The 23,617-nt window shown below is 39.4% G+C and overlaps 1 protein-coding gene across 1 annotated transcript; it reads left to right on the top strand.

Annotated features, from left to right (window-relative positions):
• Window positions 1-34: 34 nt before the first annotated feature.
• Window positions 35-22,353, top strand: card11 (caspase recruitment domain family, member 11). Its single transcript, XM_033970731.2, has 25 exons — window positions 35-221; window positions 7,090-7,295; window positions 8,393-8,530; window positions 9,191-9,367; window positions 10,903-11,051; window positions 11,305-11,484; window positions 12,796-12,942; window positions 13,022-13,147; window positions 13,235-13,444; window positions 13,902-14,069; window positions 14,670-14,724; window positions 14,917-15,077; window positions 15,155-15,267; window positions 15,350-15,390; window positions 15,467-15,590; window positions 15,674-15,875; window positions 17,006-17,132; window positions 17,208-17,448; window positions 18,530-18,614; window positions 18,711-18,806; window positions 19,757-19,871; window positions 20,000-20,182; window positions 21,021-21,142; window positions 21,253-21,368; window positions 22,066-22,353. The coding sequence occupies exons 2-25, from the start codon at window positions 7,100-7,102 to the stop codon at window positions 22,268-22,270; spliced, it is 3,477 nt and encodes a 1,158-aa protein (XP_033826622.1). The 5' UTR covers window positions 35-221; window positions 7,090-7,099; the 3' UTR covers window positions 22,271-22,353.
• The last annotated feature ends 1,264 nt before the right edge of the window (window positions 22,354-23,617 follow it).

Here is a 23,617-nt window from a genome sequence, read left to right on the forward strand (position 1 = left end):
CACCGCCCTCCTCCTCTGTCTCTCACACGCTCTGGTCCCATGCCCGACTTTGGTCTTCAGCTGCTCTCTCTTGTACACATGGAGACAACTTGATTTTAGGATAAACAAACCGAATCCATCTCATTTTAACCACGTTTTTTGAAGAATGTGTGAGTCTACAAGGTCTGAGTGAGTCTAAAGTCTACAAAGTCTCCCTGGGCTTCGTATCTGCCACCTTGCAGGTAAGAAAACAAGTGCACTTTAAACTTGAGAAGATAAACCTCAGTGTGCAATTTAGAGCCTAAGTTTAAATGTCATTAAGGGATTTTATGTGAAGTCTAAGAAATAAGAAATACTAAAAATGTGCATAAGAGGTAAGAAGTTTTTTTTGTCACATAATGGCAACATGGAATTGAACTGTGTGTTATTCTTTAATAATATAATCCCAGTATAAAATATCCACCCATTCAGATATGTTACAACATTAGGCTGTTAGCTATAGGCTGTTATGTAGAAGAGTTTCAACCAACCAAATCAAATATTCCCAAAAATATAACTTAAGCCAGTCACTTTAGAGCTGCAGACCAAACATATTTATAGTTTATTTGAATGGGTTTTTATCTTCTGGATTTGTACTTCATTCCTTTTGGCTTCTGAAACATTTTCACTGGCTCTGTGCTGTAAACTCTCAATCACCAAGAGTGGATTATCTGGAGCTAAAATGTTTGGGATTCCAGCAGCAGGTGCAGGGGACAGTAGCTCCCAGACAAATGTAAAACAAAAGACACAGCTGTGGGAATTCTGTCTGTGCTTTTTTATTTTTATGTTTTTGGTAAAATATTCTTGTAGTTTGTATTATTAGTTTTAAATTCATTCATTATTTATGCACCTGTTTTTTCTGGTTAAGGACAGAAAAAACAAGGAAACAAACATAAACTGCAAATCCCTCCTGGAGTGTCATTAGAAGAAGCCAGTGTAAGACTTGGAGCACCAGTCTGAGAACCATTTTCCAGACACACTATTGCCCCTTTTGTACCTGTTTGACCTTTGCATTTTACTTCCTCTTACACAAAACCGTTGTATCAGATTTCTATATTATGCGTTTAACAATGAGGCCTTTATGAGTGTGTCGTATCTACACTTAAACTAAGCCTGGACGCAGCCCCTGGACGCAGCCCCTGGACGCAGCCCCTGGACGCAGCCCCTGGACGCAGCCCCTGGACGCAGCCTCTGGACGCAGCCCCTGGACGCAGCCTCTGGACGCAGCCCCTGGACGCAGCCTCTGGACGCAGCCCCTGGACGCAGGACGCAGCCTCTGGACGCAGCCCCTGGACGCAGCCTCTGGACGCAGCCTCTGGACGCAGCCCCTGGACCATCACTGGTCTTGGTGGATTTGTGTGACTACCGAATGGAAACAGGTTCCTTCGTCATCTGAAGGTACCTGATGTTTATTTCAGAAAGTCTACGTAGTGGAGGTCTCACCTTTGTTGAGTCAGTTGTGTGGTGAGGCATGACGAGAAAAAGTAGGGGGAGTACAATGCAGGGTGAGGGGTGGGGTTTGTGGTAAAATGACACAAAAAACCCCTAAAAAAAACAAAAAACTATGTGCGATTAGATAATGAAAAGCTTTGTAAACTGTAAACAGAGTAAAATGTAGTGGAAAATTAGAGGACTTTTCCATATCAATGTGCCATCACAACACTTATTGAACTCTGTAGTCCATGGCACAGTGCAATAACAGGAAACTGGTAAAAAAAAAAATGTATTTGATAGTGAAAATCCTTTTAATTTATGTGACTAACTTGCCCCTGCCTTGCGCCCTGTGTTGCTCTCACATCATGTTAAAACTAAACTGGGACTCGTACTACAGAGTCAAAAATGAATCAGTAGAAAAAATAGAATCAAAACTGCAGTTTGCATTCTGATCATTGAGCTTTAACATCTATACTGAACAATAATGGACCTTTCCTGGATAATTTTAGAGTGGTCTTGATCTATACCAGGACTTTACAAGATCTCAAGGTACTATTTATTTTATTTATTTATATTGCTTATTTATTTATTTATTTATTTTGAAAACAATCTAATCTAAGAATAATCATGTTTTTATTCTCATTATCATCATTATCATCTAAATCGGTATCGACTATCAACTCTTTTCCTCAGAATTGTGATTTAAATTTTAGTCAAATGCATTAACTTTGCTCTGATATATTTTGGGGAGGAAACTCTTTAATTAGCTGGTTCAACGAGAAGTCAATGGAACTGAAACCATCTTTCACACAACACCCGTATCATCTCACAGCGTCATGACAAACGACGGGGCAGATAAAACAAAGCGGTTATGGAACATTCAGCGAACAAGGATTACAATAGTTAGCTCTGTGTAGACATTTTGTTTTGCTGGGGCCATATTCAAATATTGCAAATAATCACATCTGAATACTGAAAAGATAAGGCTTGATTCACTGCAGCTACAACTTCACAGGAAAAACCTTGAATCAACAAAGGACAAGTAGACACTGCAAACAAAATGAATGAGTAAAATGTGGTTATTTGTCCAGTAGCGGCAAAGAACAACGTTATAACTTGAATTTTTTATGCACAGTTTTAATATTCCTTAGTAAGTCTTTGGTTATGTGCCTGTGAAGCATCAGCACTGACACACTGACACACTGCTGCTGTCGTTTGCATCAAGTTAGTTTCTTTTTTTGAGCCTGGTTTCATAATAGACACCGGATCTACAGTGTGTGATTATGTATTCTGTCCTCTACGTTTAACATGGCTGCAGTTTACTTGGACATAACCCCGGGAATAGTGCTTGGATTCCCTGTAAATTAACATCTGATTGTCGTTTGTCGTGCTAGTACAGAACTGTCCGTGTCATTTCGAGCTGCATCTATTTACACATGTTTATTTAGTCATTTAGCGAGTGAAAAGATTCTTAATCGAGCGTGTGGCCTCATCTGTTTATTCAGGTAACAAAAGTAACAGCGATCTTAAAGTGAGAGGCAGAATGAGGATAGAGAATGTGGGTCACAAAGCAGCGCGCTCGTTTTGAGTCATGTTTTTGGTGATGTGGTTGTTTTTTTTGTTTAAACGCCGTGGAAACTGAATAAATGACACAGACGCTGGATAAAAAAATACGGCGTCACTGTAAAAAGTATCACAATGTGAGTGTTTTGAGACAGAACACGGTGCTTTATGTCACTTTTTATCAGTTTGGCTTAATGGAAATGTTATTGCTTAGCCTGGAATGTTCCTCAGTATGGCATTAAACATATTTTTATTGTATTGTTCAGTTACACGTGTATTGCTCGAAAATGCATAGCTAAATGTGCGTTCTTACAGCGAGGAGGGTCGTCTCTCCATAGATCTGATTTGTCAGAACTTGTCAGGTGATGCCACTGTTTGTGTCTATGAAGATATAGAAGTTTAAAGCCACACTAAGGAACATTCTAGACACAGCAAAAACAATAAAGACGCTCAGATGATGGACTCTGCACTAAAAAAGTTACATTAATGTTTGTTTTGTTCATCTATAACTTGAAACTTAAATGAAAAATTGATAAAATTCCACTCTACAATGTGCAACAGCTCATACTTAAGACTAAAATACATTCTTTTCATTATAATTTATCATATTGTTCCCGAAAACCCTCCTCCTTTTGTGCCTGTTTTTATATTATGTAAATTCACTAGATTCACTGATGTAACTCTGTACTTTTATCCAAGTTTGGGACTGGCACAGAGACCGTTTATAGCAAATAAAATCCTCACAAAACATTACAATCTCCAATTAAATCCATTTATACATGTGATTTTTATGTGAATATTAAACCCACCTCACCAAAGCTAAACATAAGCATCGTGCGTTGAGTGTTTTAGTCACCGTGTTGCGTTATCGTTATGTCCTAATTACTCCGTGACACAGCTAAAACGTTGCTAATCGTTGCGGTTGTGAATGATTTGTGCCCGCAGTTCATTAGTGTATTTCCAAAAAGGGGAAAACACTTTATTAGACGAGTCACACGGCCACAGGAAGAGACAAGAAGAAGTGAGGCCATTTACAACTCGCATCTGGTCTGAAAAAGAGGAAGCATGGATGTTCTTTCTCGGTAAAGAACTCTAAAATAACAGAAGAGGAAACATGCGTGCGGTTTTGAGTGTGCTTGTCTATAGACTTCTGCCTGTGCACTTTTCATTATCTGCAATGACTGTGGAAGTTTTGGGTAAAATAATAGCTTCAGTGTTGGGCCCGGTGTTCGATTTCTGCACGGGATACTGCCGGAATGCACGGATGTCAAATGTCATGAGATATTGCTGTCCAAATCTGAAGCTGGAGAGTGAAACCTTTTGCTCTCGGTTACAACTGTGCGCTGTTTGTGTCGTGCCTTCGGTGACACACGTTTGTGACTCGAGATTTGCTTTTACTGTTGACTTAAAGTTACAAGGCATGATTATGGATAAACTCCCACGAGCCAAACAACATGCAAATATCCCATGTGTGCATTTGTGTGGAAAGATATTGAGTGTAGGACGGAGAGAAAAGAGCTGGTTCCTGTGTTTTTTTTTCTTACAAAGGCGGAAAAATAATGTGGGAGTAGAATTTCATATTAATTCATGTTACTGAGCTCGTTTGATTGTATCGATTTATTACAAAAAACAGCTCACAAAGGCCTTTTGTGTGTGCAGATGAGTAACATGGAGGCAAAGAGATTGTTGTCATTCATTTATAAAGTGTTTAGTATCATCTAGACACTTCCAACTGCAAAGGCAAAATATTAATAATAAAAATGTTTAATACTGACACTTTTAAATCTGCAGTAGCTCCTATAATTCTTAAGTTAAACTCGACAAATTTTAGCAGAAGATAAACTGAACCTTCTGAGATTTTTGGCAATATATACGGTTATAATTTTTATTTATTTTATGTATTTATGTATGTATTTTAATTAGGACAGTGCATATTAATCAACAGCATCAATGTAAATATGCCAGAATTAGCACAATAGCTCATTTACATCCGTCGTCCTAATGCAGGTGAGAAACAGAACATTTAAGAAACTCACAGACGAGACAAAAGTGCACAAAGACACGACAAGTGAACCACAACAGACCGTTCTCTGAGTTTAAGACGCCCCAAGAAGAAAATAATCCACCTGTGTGAGCGCGTTTGATTATTTTTCAGTGTTTCAGAGTCTTGTTCTTGAAGGTTGAAAAGTTCCACAGTTCCGGACACGGGCAGGTCGTGTGTTTCATGACTGTGATCCTCTGATGGACGTCACCGTTTGGACAAATTTGGTTCTGCGTCTCTGTTTGTTTGAGTCTCCTCTGGTCAATGCTCTCGTGTTCACTCCGTCAGTCGTTTTTTTGCTTATAAAATCCATTAATATTGGAGGAGCAAGTCCATTTAAAACTTTAAAAATAAGGCAAGCGTCCATAAATACCTGATAACAATTGTTTAACTAATTGTTCACTTACACTTGAAATGATCTCTACTTAAACTAGAAGTAAATAATGTTTTTTAAGTGTCCACCATTTTCAGTTTCATCCTGAACAGCCCGATCCAACTCACTTTGCGTCACATTTAAAGCTTTTCCGGCTTATGTCTCTTATTTGATCCTCGATTTTACGTTTTAAGTTGTTTATTAAGTCGTCTGAGGTTTATTCACAAACACCTTTTCTTTAAGATCGCCCCACAGGAAGAAATCAGGACTAGTCAGGTCTGTGGAGATACTGCCCCCTGTCTTTGAAAAACACTTATTATTCCTTTAATGGCATTTACGCTCGGAGCATTTGACCCATGTGACTCAAAGTTCCACTGCACACTGAGGGTTCGTTCCTCGGTGCTGGATTTGCTCAGATTAATGTGGGAAGAGTCGTTCTAAATCAGAGGCGTCAAACTCATGTTCACCGAGGGCCACATCAGCAAAATGGCCGCCATCAAGGGCCAGATGTGACTGTGCGGCAGAGTAAATGTCACTAAATGTAAAATAACTTTTAAACTTGTTAAATAAGTGTTTCTGTATTTATTACTTATTCACGTTGGAAATATTACGTGTCTGTGTAACTGTGTATTTCCTGATAAACTGACATTTTTAAAAGTGTGTATCTGGTCAGAACCTTCAGCTCTGCTTCAAAAACAGACTTTTTTAGCTTTTTAATTATTGGACAATTTGTTGTTTTTCTTGCAGACTCACTTTTTCATACTTAGCTCCGTGTTTGGTGTCAAAATGTCGACGTAGATTGTACCGACCGCGCCTCATAACACAAAAAACACACAGATTTTTCTCCTCAAAGCACAAACTTGTATTCACCTTTAGCATCTTTCTTGAAACTTCCTTCCACGTCGACAATTTTCCTCTTCCTGAACATTTTGGGATGATTATTTGCAAAGATTTGTCAGTGTCACTTGTTGGGAAAATCTCATTAGTTTATTGTCAATACACACATTAAAGCAGCACAGACTTATATTTAAAATGACAGTCAAGCCTTAATTTACCTTCTCGCGGGCCACATAAAATGACGTGGCGGGCCGCATTTGGCCCCCGGGCCTTGAGTTTGACATATGTGTTCTAAATGCTCTGGAAAAATAAAGTAAAACTATTTAGAAACAAAAGAGTTATGGGTTTTGTTCAACTGTCAGTGACTCCAGTGTATTTTATAATATGATAATAAGTTTGTAATTGATCAAAATGCGCTGGTTTGTCGCTGTAAATGTCGTAGTTCAAGTATTTGCACAGAAAGTCAATGGATCATAGTCATTCTAACTTTACTTTTCTGGCGGATATTCATCATTCATCAACTCTTTTATGCATCTTTTTGACAAGGTTCTTAACGGCGATACTTAAACTGAACATTTTGCTTTTTTTTTTTTGCAAATTCAATTAATTCAATGTATTTTTCATAAAGATCAACATTATATAAGGCACAAAGATTACTTATGTACTTCAATATACAAATGACAAACATGGACACCTGCTGGTTTAAGAACAGAGTCTAGTGAGTAGTTTCCATACGTCCAAAAACTCCAAAACGCTCCAGTTCTATTCTTAGACCTAAAAATCACCTTTCATGTCTTGTATTTGAAGTTATTTTCCGTTGCAGAGAGTCAAACATGGAGAATGGAGTGCCGGCTGCTGCAGAAGAGGAGTGTTTATGGGAAAAAGTGGACTGCAAACGCTACGAGCTTTGCTGTAGCATCTCTCCCGCCAAACTCATGCCGTATCTGCGTCAGTGCAAAGTCGTGGACGAGCAAGACGAAGATGAAGTCCTCAACTCGCTCCGCCTGGTGTCCAACGCAAACCGCACAAGTACGAAACAAACGATATGTCTGTTCGACTGCAGGAGAAAGTGTGGAGTGTTCTGATAACGTTTGATTTTAAAAAAGCATGTGGAATGTATTAGTTCAGAAGCAACAAATAGTTTATAAAGAAGGATTCAGGTTTAGAACTGGGCCATAGACGATAAACGATTAACGATAAACGATAAACGATAATACTGAAACTAAGATTAAAGGTTTAAAGCTTTTATGTTCAGTAAAGAAACACGCTGACCACACTGGATGCCAAAGTATAGAGAAAATTTGGTATAAAATAGATAAATCATACGATAAACAGAGCATATATATTTAAAAAAATCAAATAAATAATAGTGCAAATTATCGTGTGCAAGGTATAACTCGATAAAGCAGAATTAAGTCCAAAAAAAAGTATTCTAAATGTACAGTATTGTTAAATATTCTTTAGCTGTATGAACAAACAGCAGAATGCAACACTTAAGTAATTACTTTGTGTCATTTTAGTTCATAATTCAACCTTTTACAGCTTAAATATGAGCATTTTGCAGAAAAATAAACCCATTACTACAAAAAACATTTGTTCCATTTATAATATGATGAGCCATAAATCAATATAGTAAATAATCTGACAGACCTAGTATAGAACTATTACTTAAGAGTATTTATTTGATATTTACTGTCTTAGTTCAATGCACTGGTCTAAAGTTATTCGTCACTTTACTTAATCATTCCAAACGTCCTAAATATTCACCGTAAATGAGTTTATCAGCACTTTTCACAACTTTCAGAGGTCAAAGCAGAGTTTTACCATCACGGTTACCATGCTAACGCACACTTCCTGATTATCTGGAAACACAGAAGTGCAGCTGATTTATTTTGGGCTCAAAAGCTGCTGAAATATCTGAAATATCTGAAATATCTGAAATATCTGGAAATATCTGAAATATCTGGACTGGAGCAAGACAAATTCAGCTTAAACACATGGAGAGGGGGGAAATGTGGTAAACTGGGTGCAGGGTCTTTGTTCATAATGAGTTAAATCTGTGTTGATGTTGTGTTTAAGTTATTAAAAGTGTCGTTATTAAGTGTTTTTCCTCGTTGTCCCATCAGGCCGCTTGTTGGACATCCTCCAAACCAAAGGAGAGCGAGGATATGTGGCTTTCCTGGAGAGTTTGGAGTTATATTATCCCGAATTGTACAAACTGGTGACGGGAAAAGAACCGACGCGCCGCTTTTCCACCATCGTAGGTCAGACATCTTTAAACTTTATTACTGCAACTGCAACTACGACGGAGCTGTTTCTGTACAAGTTAATGCAAGTAGAGAATTTCCCATCTGTCGAAAACGTCTTACACAAATGCGAAATGTGGTTATTTTAATTTGTCACATGTATTTTGTAATTCTGTCTGAGGTTATGCAGACATATGACCACCGACGCTGCGTATTTTTAAATAATTTGATGATTTGTTGGTAAAAATATGAGAAATATGCTGTAAAAAGATGAATAAACTATAAAAGCACAAGTGCAGAATATCACTTCATATCGTTGCGAGTTTGTTTAGTTTATTTATTAGTTATTATTATAGACTATATACTTGATAATCTAATTTTACACAGAAAAATAATCACCATATTGTCATTTGTTTATATGTTTAGCATCTCCCTGCTCTATATGTGCATCATTAAATATATAAAAGACAAAAAAACTTACATTTAAGTTGCTCTTGGTGCGTCAAAAATCATTTCTTTAGTTATCACATCTTCGTTAAATCTCTTATTAAACCTATTTAATTCAATTTGAAATGAATAGTTACGATTTTCTAACCTTGAGCCAGCGTTTAGAAGTTTGAAAACACACGGTGATAAAGTGAACGTCCCTGTTTGAACTCTGCGCCGCTGTGTTTCTAGTGGAGGAGGGTCACGAGGGCCTGGTGCACTTCCTGATGAACGAGGTGATGAAACTCCAGGCACAGTCCAAAGCCAAGACCCTGCAGCACGCGGCGCTTCGGAGCAAGAACTGCACTTTAGAGGACGAGCAGAAGAAGCTACGGCTCGCCAACCAGGAACTACAGGCGTTTCAGCAGAGTAATCGTCCTCTTATTATCAACACTGTCCACGTTTAAACACAACACTGTATTTTCTGGATGATAAGTGGTTCCTGGTTTATCGCGGGGGTCACGTTCTAAAGGAGAAATCCGGAAATCCGCAAAGTATCAGCTTTATTTTTTACATTATTCTCTCTGTTTTTGTCTGTAAAACCCCTCACCACACACTTTATACACTTTTCTCACACAGGCGTTAACATTTTCTCACATTTCTCTCTCGTTTAAACTCTCTCAAAGTTCAAACCTTCGTAGGCGTCTTTGTCGGTGCAGAACGTTTCATCGACATTGTGGGTTTTGTCGGGGAGAAAACAAATTGCAAACGTACAGCACTTCAGAGTCACACTTTAGTACAGGAGACACGGCACGGAGGAGACTGATGGACAATGGTCTACAGTCCAACAGCCAATCAGGACGCACAACACAATTCATATGCCGTAAAAAAACATATAAAATTGCACAAAAAAATCCATGAAACAGCGAGACCATGAAAGGTGAACCGCCTTTGTATTGTTATTGTATCTCCTGCTTTTTTATTTTTCAACATTACGGTAATTTAAAAGACACCTGAGAAAGAAAATCGAAAAAAGAAAATCGTATTCTGCTGCGTCTGAGTCAAACCAGACACGTGTTCAGTTCTGTCTGTGCTTCATGTCGCTGATTAAATATAAATGTGTTACGTTAGCGTGATGTACTAATATTCAGCCAGTCGTTCCACATTTTATTATTATTATTATAACTTGCCTTTAAAGATAAAATGTCTAAATTTCCCCCAAAATTGCGACTTATAGTTCAGTGCGACTTATATATGTTTATTTCTTCATTATTTTGCATTTTTTTGGTGCGACTTATACTCCAGAGCCACTTATTGTCCAGAAAATACGCTACATGCCTTTCAGAACATGTTTGTCGAGGTCTGACCCAGATTTTTGCGATTCCGATTCAGTCGCATTAGTTATTTTTGTTCACTTGGAGGAAGAGCGCGCACACAAAAATGCCAAGTGAGTTAAAATGATGATAAAACCACACAAATCATTCAAACGTGCAGCATACAGTGCAGTATTCATATAATATTCATCATTTGGTGTAGGATAGACACTTGTAGTATCTCTAATCATACAGGGCTACACTATTGTCTTACTCCTATTTAATTTTATTTGATAATCTTAATCCAAAATATAATGTTTACAACCAAACCTCATTAAATCGTCTCATCCGGTGACTCTGGACTGGAGCTTTGTGGACCTTTGTCTTAGTTTTACATTGTCCTTGATACTTGCATTGTTTAAAAAGTACAAAATGTCCTGCAAATACCGTGAGTGAAAGTACTGGCTGCCATTTGCGACCCCGGTCTACCACAGAGGTACTTTCTGAAACTACCACTTCCCAATATAAAAGGGCACATGTCCATTTAACTCCCGTGGACGTCAAACTGAAAGTACCAAGTCATTTACAAAAACTGCGCTGACTCTACTCTCTCTACATACGCACATAATCACCTGAAATAATGTCTTTTAGGGTTCAATAAGTTAAAAGAAGAGAGAAATGCGTACAGCGATGAGCTACTCCGAGTAAAGGATGAAAACTATAAACTTGCCATGAGGTACGCCGCTCTGAGCGAGGAGAAGAACATGGCGGTGATGCGGAGTCGGGATCTACAGCTTGAGGTACAACTGCATGAGCCTGTACTGTTTTTTCACACTGTTTTTATTTAAACGTATGGTCCAAAACGTTCAAATGTTGGGGTTGAATCACGGCACGACTTTCCGGGATCGTCGTGAACATTATTTTAGCTCTCGTTCAGACGATAAACTCAGCAGACGTTTGCGTTTCATGTGGATACGTCTGACAATTTGAGCGACGTCAGTAATGTTTTAACACCGCCTTTTCGTAACCGTGTGTGATTCTGTGGGTTTTTAGATCGACCAGCTGAAGCACAGGCTGAATAAGGTGGAGGAGGAGTGTAAGATGGAGCGCAGGCAGAGTCTAAAACTCAAGAACGACATCGAGAACCGGCCCAAGCGAGAGCAGATCCACGAGCTGGAGAGAGAGAATGAGATGCTCAAGATCAAAGTCCAGGAGCTGCAGTCCATCATACAGGTACAAGCCCCCGCAAGGCCTTCTGGGAAAAAAACAACGCACGTTTAGCTTTATTTTGTATTAGTTTAGTTAAAGCGTTTGGGTTGAAATGACGACACGAATGTTTTACGTTGAAAGAATCATTCGGCAGCTACTTTAGAGCTGTATGTTTATGTATTACTTTTTAGTCTAAGTATATATTAAGTATGATTTCTTAAGATTTGCTACAGTATTTTCCGGATTATATGTCGCCCCGAAGCCAAAAAATGCATAAAAATAGAGAAAAAAAACATGTGTAAGTCGCACTGGACTATAAGACGCATCTTTGGGGAAATTTATTTTACAAAATCCAAGACCAAGAAAAGACATTTTATCTTTAAAGGCAAGTTATAATAATAATAATAAAATGTGGAAGAACAGGCTGAATATCAGTACATCACACTAACGTAACACATTTATATTTATTCAGCTGAAGCACAGACAGAACTGAACACGTGTCTGGTTTAACGTAAGATATTAACAGTTAATCAGATAAATAAAGCAGAAAAAACAAGCAACAAGTTTACTCTGGATCTCACTCCAAATCAATAAATCCACTGAATTCTTCATCGTCGGTGTCGTTTCAACTTCACCAACTCCAGAGGAAGTTCCGCTTTTCACTTTTCACTTTCCTCTTCTGTGTTTCTGTCCTCAGACTCAGCAGAAAACCGTTTTATTTTAGGGGCAGCGCGTGGTTGTCAGCTGATAACGAAGATGTGAAATTATATATTTAAATCATTTCACATTTAAGTCGCATCTGAGTATAAGTCGCACCCCGGACAAACTATGAAAAAGTGCGATTTATAGTCTGGAAAATACAGTTTTTACACTTTGAAATCAGGATTCAGTTCACATCGTACATTTTAAACACATCAGGAGCATTAACATTTGAGATAAATTTGAATTGCTAAACTAATGAAACATAATCCAGCGTTTGGTTTTGTTTTTTTGTTGGGATTAATTGTGCACCGCTAACAATAAACAACAACACTCGACTGAATACATCAGCACTGACATCAGGCCGAAGCGTTGCATAATTAGTCATTTATTTTCTTGGTGCTCGCTGGTGCTGCGGTTTCTCTTATCCACTGTTTTATCTCACGTCATGGGTAAGTAATTAATGAACTTGTTTTATTTCACCGTGTGCTGCTTAGTGCAAATAAAATGGACAAAAAAACGGAACATAACGTGACACCTCATGTTGAAACTACCGGTAAACGGCGATGCCATTTCCTGTTTTCTGTCTGCTTTTGTGGTCGAGTCCCAGATTTATGTGTAACTTTTGTTTTACAGCCGGGTATAGTTCCCACTTCTGACAAAACCATTCTGGACATTCTGGAACATGATCGATTAGAGGCTCTGGAGGATCGGCAGGATTTGGTGAACCGCCTTTACAACCTGCAAGAGGAAGTGAGACAGGCGGAGGAACTGCGCGACAAGGTGCGCAAAACGAACGCACGTGAGTCACCGGTGCTGATGTGAAATTAATACATGGGTGCGTTTGATTTGTCGCTCTTAGTATCTGGAGGAGAAGGAGGAACTGGAACTGAAATGCTCCACACTTCAAAAAGACTGTGAAATGTACCGCAACCGAATGGACACGATCACGATACAATTAGAGGAAGTAGAGAAAGAGAGAGACCAGGTGCAAACTCACACATGGAACTATTTATATTTATCATATTAGTGTCAAATGTTTAGTAAAATGATTTTTTTTTTATGCTGTTCCCAGGCGTTCCGAGCCAGAGATGAAGCCCAGCACCAGTTTTCCCAATGTTTGATGGATAAAGACAAATATCGGAAGCAGATTAGGGAGTTGGAGGAGAAAAGTGACGAGCTTCATATAGAGATAGTTCACAAAGACGCTAAAATTATCACACTGGAGTCTCGTCTACGGCGCCTGGGAAAGGATCATCTGCTGGATCAAACGGACAAGAATCTGGTGCTGTTATCCTTCTTTTTATTTAAAGAGGAGTATTTTAATTCATGCATATTTGAATATTGCATTGTATCGTTCTATCCTGTCTCCACCCACTTCTCTGTACTTTTTATTTAAAGAAAAAAAATGTAAAAATTGACTGTGACGCCAAAATGTCACAAAGACATTTTTCGACAATAAAAACAGGTGGATAAAAATCAGATTGTTGGGCCACTGTGAAGAGCCAGTGCTGATTGTTTTTACAGATTTAAACATTAATCATTGATCTTTTTCTCTAATTAACTCATTTTGATCAATTTAGCTGTTTCCAATGAACAAAATATACAATAATGATCCACTTATGTTAGAGTTTAATACTAAAAACGACTTGAAAAAGCATAATATGTCTTCTTTAATCATGCAAAGTCCTTGATTCTAATGACATGACGTGATACTAAATATACTGGTTGTTTTTGCACAGACATTACCAAGAGATTTTGCACCAAAGAGCATCTCAGAGGAGGAAGAGTTTAAACCCGCCCCGGGACAATCCGAGTGGTCCAGCGATGAATCCCCAGAAGAGAGATTAAACTCTGAGGTGCAACGGTTCAGGCGCAGACCCAACATCAAAGCGATGGTCAAAGACGGGGTATTATACTTTTTTTGAGCTTTTTACCGTGTTGTGATGTTGTTCCATTATCAAAAAACATGCCTGAATGTGTCATTTTATGTCACTCTGTCACTCTGAACCATGTGGCCATTTTTCATTTATACACTGGTCCCTGGTTTATCGCGGGGGTCACGTTCTAAAAATAACCCGCAATAGGTGAAATCCGCGAAGTATCAGCTTTATTTTGTACATTATTCTCTATGTTTTTGTCTGTAAAACCCCTCACCACACACTTTATACACTTTTCTCACACTGGCGTTAACATTTTCTCACATTTCTCTCTCGTTTAAACTCTCTCAAAGTTCAAACCTTTGTAGGCGTCTTTGTCGGTGCAGAACATTTCATTCACATTGTGGGTTTTGTCACGATGGTCTACAGTCCAACAGCCAATCAGGACACAGAACACACTTATACACTGGAATAAAACATGTAAAATTGCAGTTTAAAAATCCCCAAAACAGCGAAACCACAAAAGCCACCGCGTCTGTATTATGCAGATGCAAATTGATTGTGTTGTAAAAGCAGTCGGGATGAAAAATGTTTTGTTTATTCTTATAATAAGTGAATTTTCTCCAACAGATCAGAGTCAAATCACCGGTGTTTCATTGCAAAGACCAGCATTCTACTTCAGCAGGTAACTCTTCTTATTATTACTCGTTATCGCTAATATCTCTGCGTCGTTCTATTGAAAGTTGAAATAATAATAAATCTGGAAGTTTAACTCACTCCCACTCTCGTTTTACTGTGGACAAATCACTTCTTTCTCCTTGTTTTGCAGCTGTGGTTACAGATTTGAATCCCTTTTCTTTATTTTTCTTTTCTCTAGCCAATGGCGGTGATTTCTTAGAGACGCCCAACAACATCCGTAGCATCTCCGCACCGTCGTCTCCCAGCATGCCGATCTCGCCGATATTCCCACCCACGTCTGCGCTGACGCTCTCCTCGTCGCCAAAGCCCCTCCCCTTCAACATGGACAGGTGCAATATGGTAAGATCCTTCCTCGTTTTATCATTTTAGCTTTTTGTTGGAACTTTATTGGAGCTTTTTTCGTATGAATTTGTCAGTTGCGATATCGAACTGACAGCATCTTGTCCACAAACCCCGAGCCGCCGGACAAGGCATCGCTTTACCGCAGGGAGAAGGAAAAGGAGCAGGACATTTATCCACGTAGATACAGGTAAATACGGACTATAACTATATTTATTTAGGCTTTAATCATCATCATATATAACGACGGCTTCTTTATTCGTGCGTTTCAGTCACTCAGACTTTGATAGCGACAACCAGGAAATGGATTTAGGTAAGTGATAATATACAAACATGCATATTTAGTCCCATATAATTCTGTGTTTTTTATTTATAAACATGATTTTTAGATGATGAGGGGCACCACGGTCCATCTTCCGTCCACTCGTCGTCCTCCTCGCATCAGTCGGAGAACATGGACACGTACGACTTGGAGCAGGTCACTAATATCTTCAGGAAGTTGTCTCTAGAAAGGTGAGAAAAAAAGGTAACAAAAATCAAAACGACTCATGGATCTGTTTGTTTTTCATTTGTTTCGTTGATTCGTTTTCGCGCAGACCCTTTCGTCCATCTCTGTCCTCGATAACCAGAATCAGTCCAACTTTAAAACCGGTTCAGGAGGTGTCGCTGCTCGGAGACAACCTGCTGAGGGACGTCACACTAGTCGGGGGCAATTCCAGCGGGATCTTCATCTCCTCTGTGCAGTCGGGCTCTGGGGCGGAGCAGGCGGGGCTCAGAGAGGGTCACAACCTTCTAATGGTGCGCAATGTTCACTTAGAAACAGTAGTATTTAGTCGTAGTAGTAGTAGGATTTTACCATTTGTGTCATCATTTTAGATCGTGTGTAAGTCTAACTCTTTGGGCAATTCACTGTTTTTGAAAAGGTTGAATCTTTTCATTTTTTGTTGGAGAATTAAATCCACAAATTTGTCACATTAACCAGAAAGTGAATAAATCAATGAGCACAATTTAGAAAAAATATTTAATACAGTGGTCCCTCGTTTATCGCGGGGGTCACGTGCTAAAAATAACCCACAATAGACGAAATCCGCGAAGTATCAGCTTTATTTTTTACATTATTCTCTCTGTTTTTGTCTGTAAAACCCCTCACCACACACTTTATACACTTTTCTCACACAGGCGTTAACATTTTCTCACATTTCTCTCTTGTTTAAACTCATAGGCGCCTTTGCCAACACAATGCACGTTCAAAAACAGTAAAAAAACATGAAAAATGACGCTAAAAAATCCATGAAACAGCGAGACCGAGAAAGTTGAACCGCGATATAGTGACAACTGTATTTATATCTGTGATTTTTCTGACGAGCACTGTAAATGTGATGTTTAGTTCAAGGTTCACATTTTTCACAAGTCTAAATGCAACGTCTTTTTAAAACTAAAGCCATAAAAAAAATTCCACCTCAATTCGTTTTTTATAAACCCAGAAACTTCACAGATATTAACCACAAACCGCATGAAAACATCTGAACTTTACCGTTAAATTGCAGATTATACCATATCATTTTCCACGCCCAACCCAACGTACAGTTTTAAGTATATATTTGTTCGATTTGTTGCCAGATTTGCAACTGCACACATGCAAAAAGTGAACTAAAAACAATATATTCATGACGTTTGGTTGAATATGTGTCATTCAACCACATCTATGCACAATACTCAAGTCACTTTACAGAGATGTTACATTAGAGTCTATTTTTAGTTTATTTTTAAGTCTATTTTTTTAATTATTTTAAGCTAACCCTAACCCTATTATCTTGTTTTATTGCATGTACCATTTTCCTTCTGTTCTTTAACTGTGCGGTGCAATACTAGAATTTCCCCACAGTGGGACTAATAAAGGCAGATCTGATCTTATCTTATCTTAATAGTTGGAAGGTCTTATACGAGAAGAGAACCAAAGCGTCTCGTTGGACACCAGCACTCAGGAAGAAGCTCACTGGACACTACAGCACTGCTCCGGCCCCGTCAAACTGCACTACAGATCCAACTACGACGGTACGTGGTAAATCACTCAAACTCTGCTTTTATTTAATGTTTAATTCATGTATTTACTTTAACGCTTCTCTCCAGCTTATCGCCGTCTTCAGAGGGACATCGCCGAAGGCACGTTGGCTTCTGGAGATTCCTTCTACATTCGCGCCAACCTCAACATCTCCAACCAGGACAACTGCTCGTTAAATGTGCGCTGTGACGAGGTGGTGCACGTGCTGGACACCCGCCACCAGGGGCGCTGTGAGTGGCTGTGCGCGCGGGTGGATCCCTACACCGGCCACGACCTGCCCGAACGAGGAACGATTCCATGCAACTCGAGGTGAACAAGTTTTATATATGACAAAAAGACTGAAAAACTACACTTAAATAAGGGTTTTTTGCATTAAACTATTCCACACGTAGATCATTATTTTGTATTTTCTTCATTGTAAATCATAATAATAATAATTTGAAATGGTTTAATAATGTAACAAGCAATCAGGGAATTTTAATTTACACGTTTTTTATTACAGAAAATGTCTATGTAGCATTTTAAACCCCACATGTTTGATCCTGAGGCAGTTCTTTTGAATAAATACAAGTAAAAAACTCGTGGGCGGGACTATGGTTTAGGTGAAAAAAGCTTTTGTAGCTCTGAGTAAGCAAATGAAGAGGGAACATTTTAACATTACAGCGTGATTAAAAGCTCAAAAAAGTCAGTTTTATACATCAAAATCACTCTCAACTGTAGATAATTTAGCTAAAAAGAAGAAAAGAAACATAGAAGTAAGTCAAAAAAGTTAAAAAAGTCCCTTTCATCTCCTGTCTTTCTTTGGATTATGTGCAAACGCAGAATCTGGCACTACGACCTTTGTCTTGAGGCGTTATGTTGTATAAACAGGTGTATGTTCTGAGTTAAATAAATGAATAAATGAGTTTAAATGAAATGAAACGGAAAACTACAACAAATTTAACTTAGATGTTTTGTTTCTGACACACAGTGAACTAAACAAACTGCACTACACTTTTATTCTGACCACATTATTCCCGTTCGCTGCTGCTCTTTCCTCGCACCGTTATGTCCTTTACTTTGACGATGCAGCTTTATAATATTAAACGACAGACGTGCTGTTTGTGGTGCATATGAACATCCTCACACACGGCCCCCTCTCGCAACTGCAGCTTTTCACACATAACTTTGATGCAGGGTGAGTGCGTTGAACAGGAAACACTGGTGTGAAGACTCTAAATTTAGTGCACACTCGATAAATGCAATCATGAATCACAAATGTGAGCTTTTTCCAGTTATTCACAGCAGTTTCTTTCAGCTAATCAGAGTCGTTAATAAATAATAAAAGGTTTAAAGACGGTAAATAAATCAAACGTTTGAGATGTGTAACTAAACGATCCTGTTGTTCCAGGGCTCAGCAGCTGCTCCTGGTGAAGATACAGAAGTTGGTTTATCGAGGCGGGAAAGAGGAAAGTGAAATCACCCGCAGTGCACGAGTAAAGAAGCCTCTGGTCATCGATAATAATAATAATACACCATCACTGTTCATGTTTTATAACTGTGTGTGCTGTGTGTGTGTTGCGCGTGTCTAGAATAATCTTTTGGCCGAAGACCCGGGTTCCACTTCAGACTTTAAAGCCAGTCCTCGTCTGTCCAAAGCTGGAATCTTCATCACACAGATCATACAGGTGCATAAAGGCCGGTTTATCTAAACTATCACTTAATCACTGAAGTTATGAGTGAATACAGATCTGTGCAGAGCTCAGCTGAGATGATTTTTTGTCTTTTGATCAGGACAAAACATCTGCTTTTTGACAGATAAAATTAAACTTTAACTATTACAGTTCAGACCTTCTCTCCATCTCAGTTTTGACTTTAAAAAGTCAAGAAGAAGTAGATTTATCCTCCTACGACCCGAGCTCTTTTGTGGCACATGTTTTATTAATTTCACTGTTATTTGGGCTGATTGGACCTGATGATGAAAAAACAAAACAAAATATCTTTTTACAGAAAAATGATGTCCACATGTGAGGACGTTTGTTCTGCGTTTTAATAATTTTGATAGAACATTTGAATAATGATTTGTCAAAGTATTTAAGAGCCTGAAACAGCAACATTGTGCCTCTTGGAACAATGTGTGTGAAGAGCTGCAGGAGCAGACTGAGCCTTTACACAAGAAAAATACAAATATTCTGCACATTCTAAACTCTTAAAAATATTCTAAATTGAACATTTTGCATTGCTGCTGTTCTTCTTCTTCTAAATTGTGGCTCAGACAAACCTCACTGTGTCCTCCTGGGACGCCAGGTCCAGGGGGTTAAATTTACCTCGTTTCTCCCTCGTGTACATTGTACCTGTGTACAGTGTATATATGTATACAGTGTGTACATTGTACCTGTGTACAGTGTATATATGTATACAGTGTGTACATGTACACAGAGTACATGTGTACAGTGTATACATGCATTTTTCAGCCAGGCTCCTCTGCTTTACTGTACTTCAAAGGTACTTCAGAGTACTTGAGCTTTATTGAGGCTCTGTGCATATATCAGGTGTTTGGGATCTTTATTTTCTGTTACAGTGACACATTTAAACGTCTGCTCTTTTAATATATTAATAATTATAATATATTGTGCAGTTTGTGAGCAGGGTGGATATAAAGTACAAGCGCATGAACAGCAGCGAGCGCGTCAGGCTCGTAAACTCCGGTGGCCCTCTGCCCAGACAAAGCTTTGAGATGCTCCGACCTGAAGGTGAGAACATTTCACAACAACATTTGTCTCATTACATGAACCCTCAGGAGGACTGGAATCATAAAATGATCCTGCACTAGAGTCTCAGCTTCCACTTTTAACTCTGGCTCATTACGTCCTGACCTCAGATACTGCTGACCCAGACAATGAGTTCTGTCGGAGTTTGAACCTCATCCCCTACAGTCCAGTCACACCTCAGAAAACCCAGAGGAGACGACCGGTTTTATTCGCCCCGAGCGCGTTAGCCAAAACCATCATCAACAAAATCCTCACCACGCCAGGAGCAGCGGACTTCAGCAACTGTAAACCAGGTGGGTATAACGTACAATCAAAGGTTTAGAAAAGAGCAGATAAAAGGCGACCTGAGGATGTAGGTCATGTACTGTGCCTGCGGTAACTTTAGAGCCTCCAGGGGGGCAAAAGAAAGATGGCCTACATGATAAAGATGAAGACGAGTGATTCAGACGAGCCTCAGAGATCATTTCTGTTAAATGTCATAACGAGCCTCAGTAATCCCTCCAAACATATTTAAATGTCATTTTATAATAAATAACAGCGTAGTTTTTGATGTCAATACTCAGCAGACACAGAAAAGCATCTTCATAAACTCATTGTCACCATGGAGGTTATGGTTTAAGAGAATGTTCCACAGTATGGCATTAAACGTATCTATCTCCATCGAGACAAGAGGACAAGTTATAGGTCAGATCGGTGGAGAGGCGAGGTGTTTCTGAGCAAAAGTCATGGTTTCATGCCTCTATGGACCTCTGTTTTATGGGTCTAGGGACCTCAGTTTTATGGGTCTATGGACCTCTGTTTAAGGGTCTAGGGACCTCTGTTTTATGAGTCTAGGGACCTCTGTTTTATGGGTCTAGGGACTTCTGTTTTATGGGTCTAGGGACCTCAGTTTCATGGGTTTAGGGACCTCTGTTTCCTGGGTGTTACAGAGTGCAACTTTAAAGTAAAAAATAAACACAATTTCCAAATGCTCTAATAACATAATATATCCTCATGTCTATTTTGTCCATGTAACATTTTTATCGCTGACAAAACAGAACGTTTCATTTCTCTTCCCCTTCAGCACATTTCCTTAAAAAAAAGGATGAATATCAACATTTATTTTTGCTTTTCTTGATGTTTATTTTGCAGAGACTTTCACCAAAGAGGAGTTTCAGCTCAAAGAAAACGTGGAGCCTTTCGTTCACTACACAGAAAAACAAGGCGTGTACGAATGCGTCACGAGAGAAAACATCGAAACCATCGCCGCAAAGGTGAGTCGACCGACAGGTGCTGACGCTAAAATATCAGATATCCAAAATGCAATGCAGCCGTGAACGCAGTAAACACGTGCGGTAAGACGGGTGTTTGTTCTGGTGCTCAGGGCAAACACTGTCTGGTGGGGGCTGAGCTGAACTGCATCAAAGACCTGCTGAGGAGAGAGATTTACCCCATTATCATCTACATCAAGATCTGTGAAAAGAACATCAAGAAACTCAGGTTAGTGCCTTTAAGGAAATGCAGCAACAATACAGTAATTTACTTATTAATAATCAAACTATATCATATTTTATTGAATGGAGGTGATACAGATTGAACTAGTAACTAAACTGTTCAAAAATATGACTTTAAAAATGCAGAAATTGATGACAAATAGTTGATTTATTGATGTTTTTATTACAGTAGCCCACACCGAGATCCCGCAGACACAATTTAGCTTTGATATAACTTAGTAATTTCAATATTTTCTTCACAAAAAGTCGCAAAAAGTATATCTAGCAACAGCTCCTTTCAACCAAACACAGATTACGTTTGTTATTTTCATTCTTTTTGGAGATATTACTGTAATTTAACATGAATTTACTGGACACTGAGACTTACTGCTTTGCCTGAACTTAATCTAAACCCTATTCTTCAGTTTTTTTATCAAATATCTTAACTTTAAATCAGGTGTTAAACAGAGCAGCTCCCCATGACGTTAGTGTTTTTACAGGTTTTATTTCCTCCAACACAATAAAAACCTGCCCACACAAAAAAACAGTCCTATAAATGGAAAGTTTGTGGTTCATGGCGATGTTTCATAACCAAAATCCTGTTTGTGTTTCACGTGAAATCTCGGTAAATTGGTTGACGTATTTACGGTCGGCGAGGTCTACTTTTTGTCATGGTTCTTCCTTCCTGTTTCCTGCCCTGACAGGAAGTTGCCGGTGCGCGTGGAGGTGGAGGATGAGTTTGTGAGGTCGTGTCGGGCCAAAGAGAAGGAGCTGGAGGGGATGCCGTGTCTGTACGCCAGTCTGGAGCCCGACACGTGGAACGGGCTGGACGACCTGGTCAAGGTCGTGAAGGACAGGATAGTGGAGGAGCAGAAGAAGACCATCTGGGTGGAGCAGGACTTGTTATAAAACCATATTTATTTATACTTATCTCAAAATATTTTATAATCTGAACTGTAGCCTATATTTTGTATATTTGTATTTTAAATAAACAGACGTTAAATCAATGAGTATGATTTTCTGAAGGATCATAAAGGGTTTTAAGGGTGTAGGGACCTCAGTTTTAAGGGTCTAGGGACCTCAGTTTTAAGGGTCTAGGGACCTCAGTTTTAAGGGTCTAGGGACCTCAGTTTTAAGGGTCTAGGGACCTCACTTTCACGGGTGTAGGGACCTCAGTTTCATGGGTGTAGGGACCTCACTTTCACGGGTGTAGGGACCTCACTTTCACGGGTGTAGGGACCTCAGTTTTAAGGGTCTAGGGACCTCAGTCTCATGGGTGTAGGGACCTCACTTTCACGGGTGTAGGGACCTCACTTTCACGGGTGTAGGGACCTCACTTTCACGGGTGTAGGGACCTCAATTTCATGGGTGTAGGGACCTCAGTTTCATGGGTGTAGGGACCTCAGTTTCACGGGTGTAGGGACCTCAGTTTCACGGGTGTAGGGACCTCAGTTTCGTGGGTGTAGGGACCTCAGTTTCACGGGTGTAGGGACCTCAGTTTCACGGGTGTAGGGACCTCAGTTTCACGGGTGTAGGGACCTCAGTTTCACGGGTGTAGGGACCTCAGTTTCGTGGGTGTAGGGACCTCAGTTTCACGGGTGTAGGGACCTCAGTTTCATGGGTGTAGGGACCTCACTTTCACGGGTGTAGGGACCTCAGTTTCGTGGGTGTAGGGACCTCAGTTTCACGGGTGTAGGGACCTCAGTTTCACGGGTGTAGGGACGTCAGTTTCACGGGTGTAGGGACCTCAGTTTCACGGGTGTAGGGACCTCAGTTTCACGGGTGTAGGGACCTCAGTTTCACGGGTGTAGGGACCTCTGGTGGCTCACAGTTATACTAATATCTCCATGGCAACAGAAGTTTCTACACTTCAAACATAAAAGTGAGTTTGTCGTTGGTCTGATGTTTATGTGACATTTACTTTTTTGTGTCATATTTGTATTATTTTATTTTTTTGTCCACAGATTTCTGCCCCTGGCTCCTTTGATCAATCAAATTAATTAGACACTAAAGCGTCACATCTAAAATGATGTGACTGGTGCAAACAGCAGATGTTTCAGTCTGAAACGCCTGAGCCAGAAGGGGATTTGCTCTCACCTCATAATCCAGAGGACACAGTGATGTGCACCAGTGTGGGATGTGTCTCAGCAGGGGGGATCTGTGCATGTGATTTACATTGATTTACAAATGTCACTGAGCGTGCACGTGTGTTAACCATGTTACATGTTACATGTTACATGTTACATGTTACATGTT

The sequence above is a fragment of the Periophthalmus magnuspinnatus genome, chromosome 8 (assembly GCF_009829125.3).
Source record: "Periophthalmus magnuspinnatus isolate fPerMag1 chromosome 8, fPerMag1.2.pri, whole genome shotgun sequence".
Taxonomy (NCBI): Eukaryota; Metazoa; Chordata; class Actinopteri; order Gobiiformes; family Gobiidae; genus Periophthalmus; species Periophthalmus magnuspinnatus.

What these genes read in the sequence shown, in the direction of transcription:
- card11 (XM_033970731.2), top strand. Translation starts at nt 7,100, where the DNA reads ATGGAGAATGGAGTGCCGGCTGCTGCAGAAGAGGAGTGTTTATGGGAA. An exon ending in TCGAAACCATCGCCGCAAAG is followed by an intron (nt 21,143 to 21,252) that starts GTGAGTCGACCG and finishes TCTGGTGCTCAG; the next exon opens with GGCAAACACTGTCTGGTGGG. An exon ending in AAGAACATCAAGAAACTCAG is followed by an intron (nt 21,369 to 22,065) that starts GTTAGTGCCTTT and finishes CTGCCCTGACAG; the next exon opens with GAAGTTGCCGGTGCGCGTGG.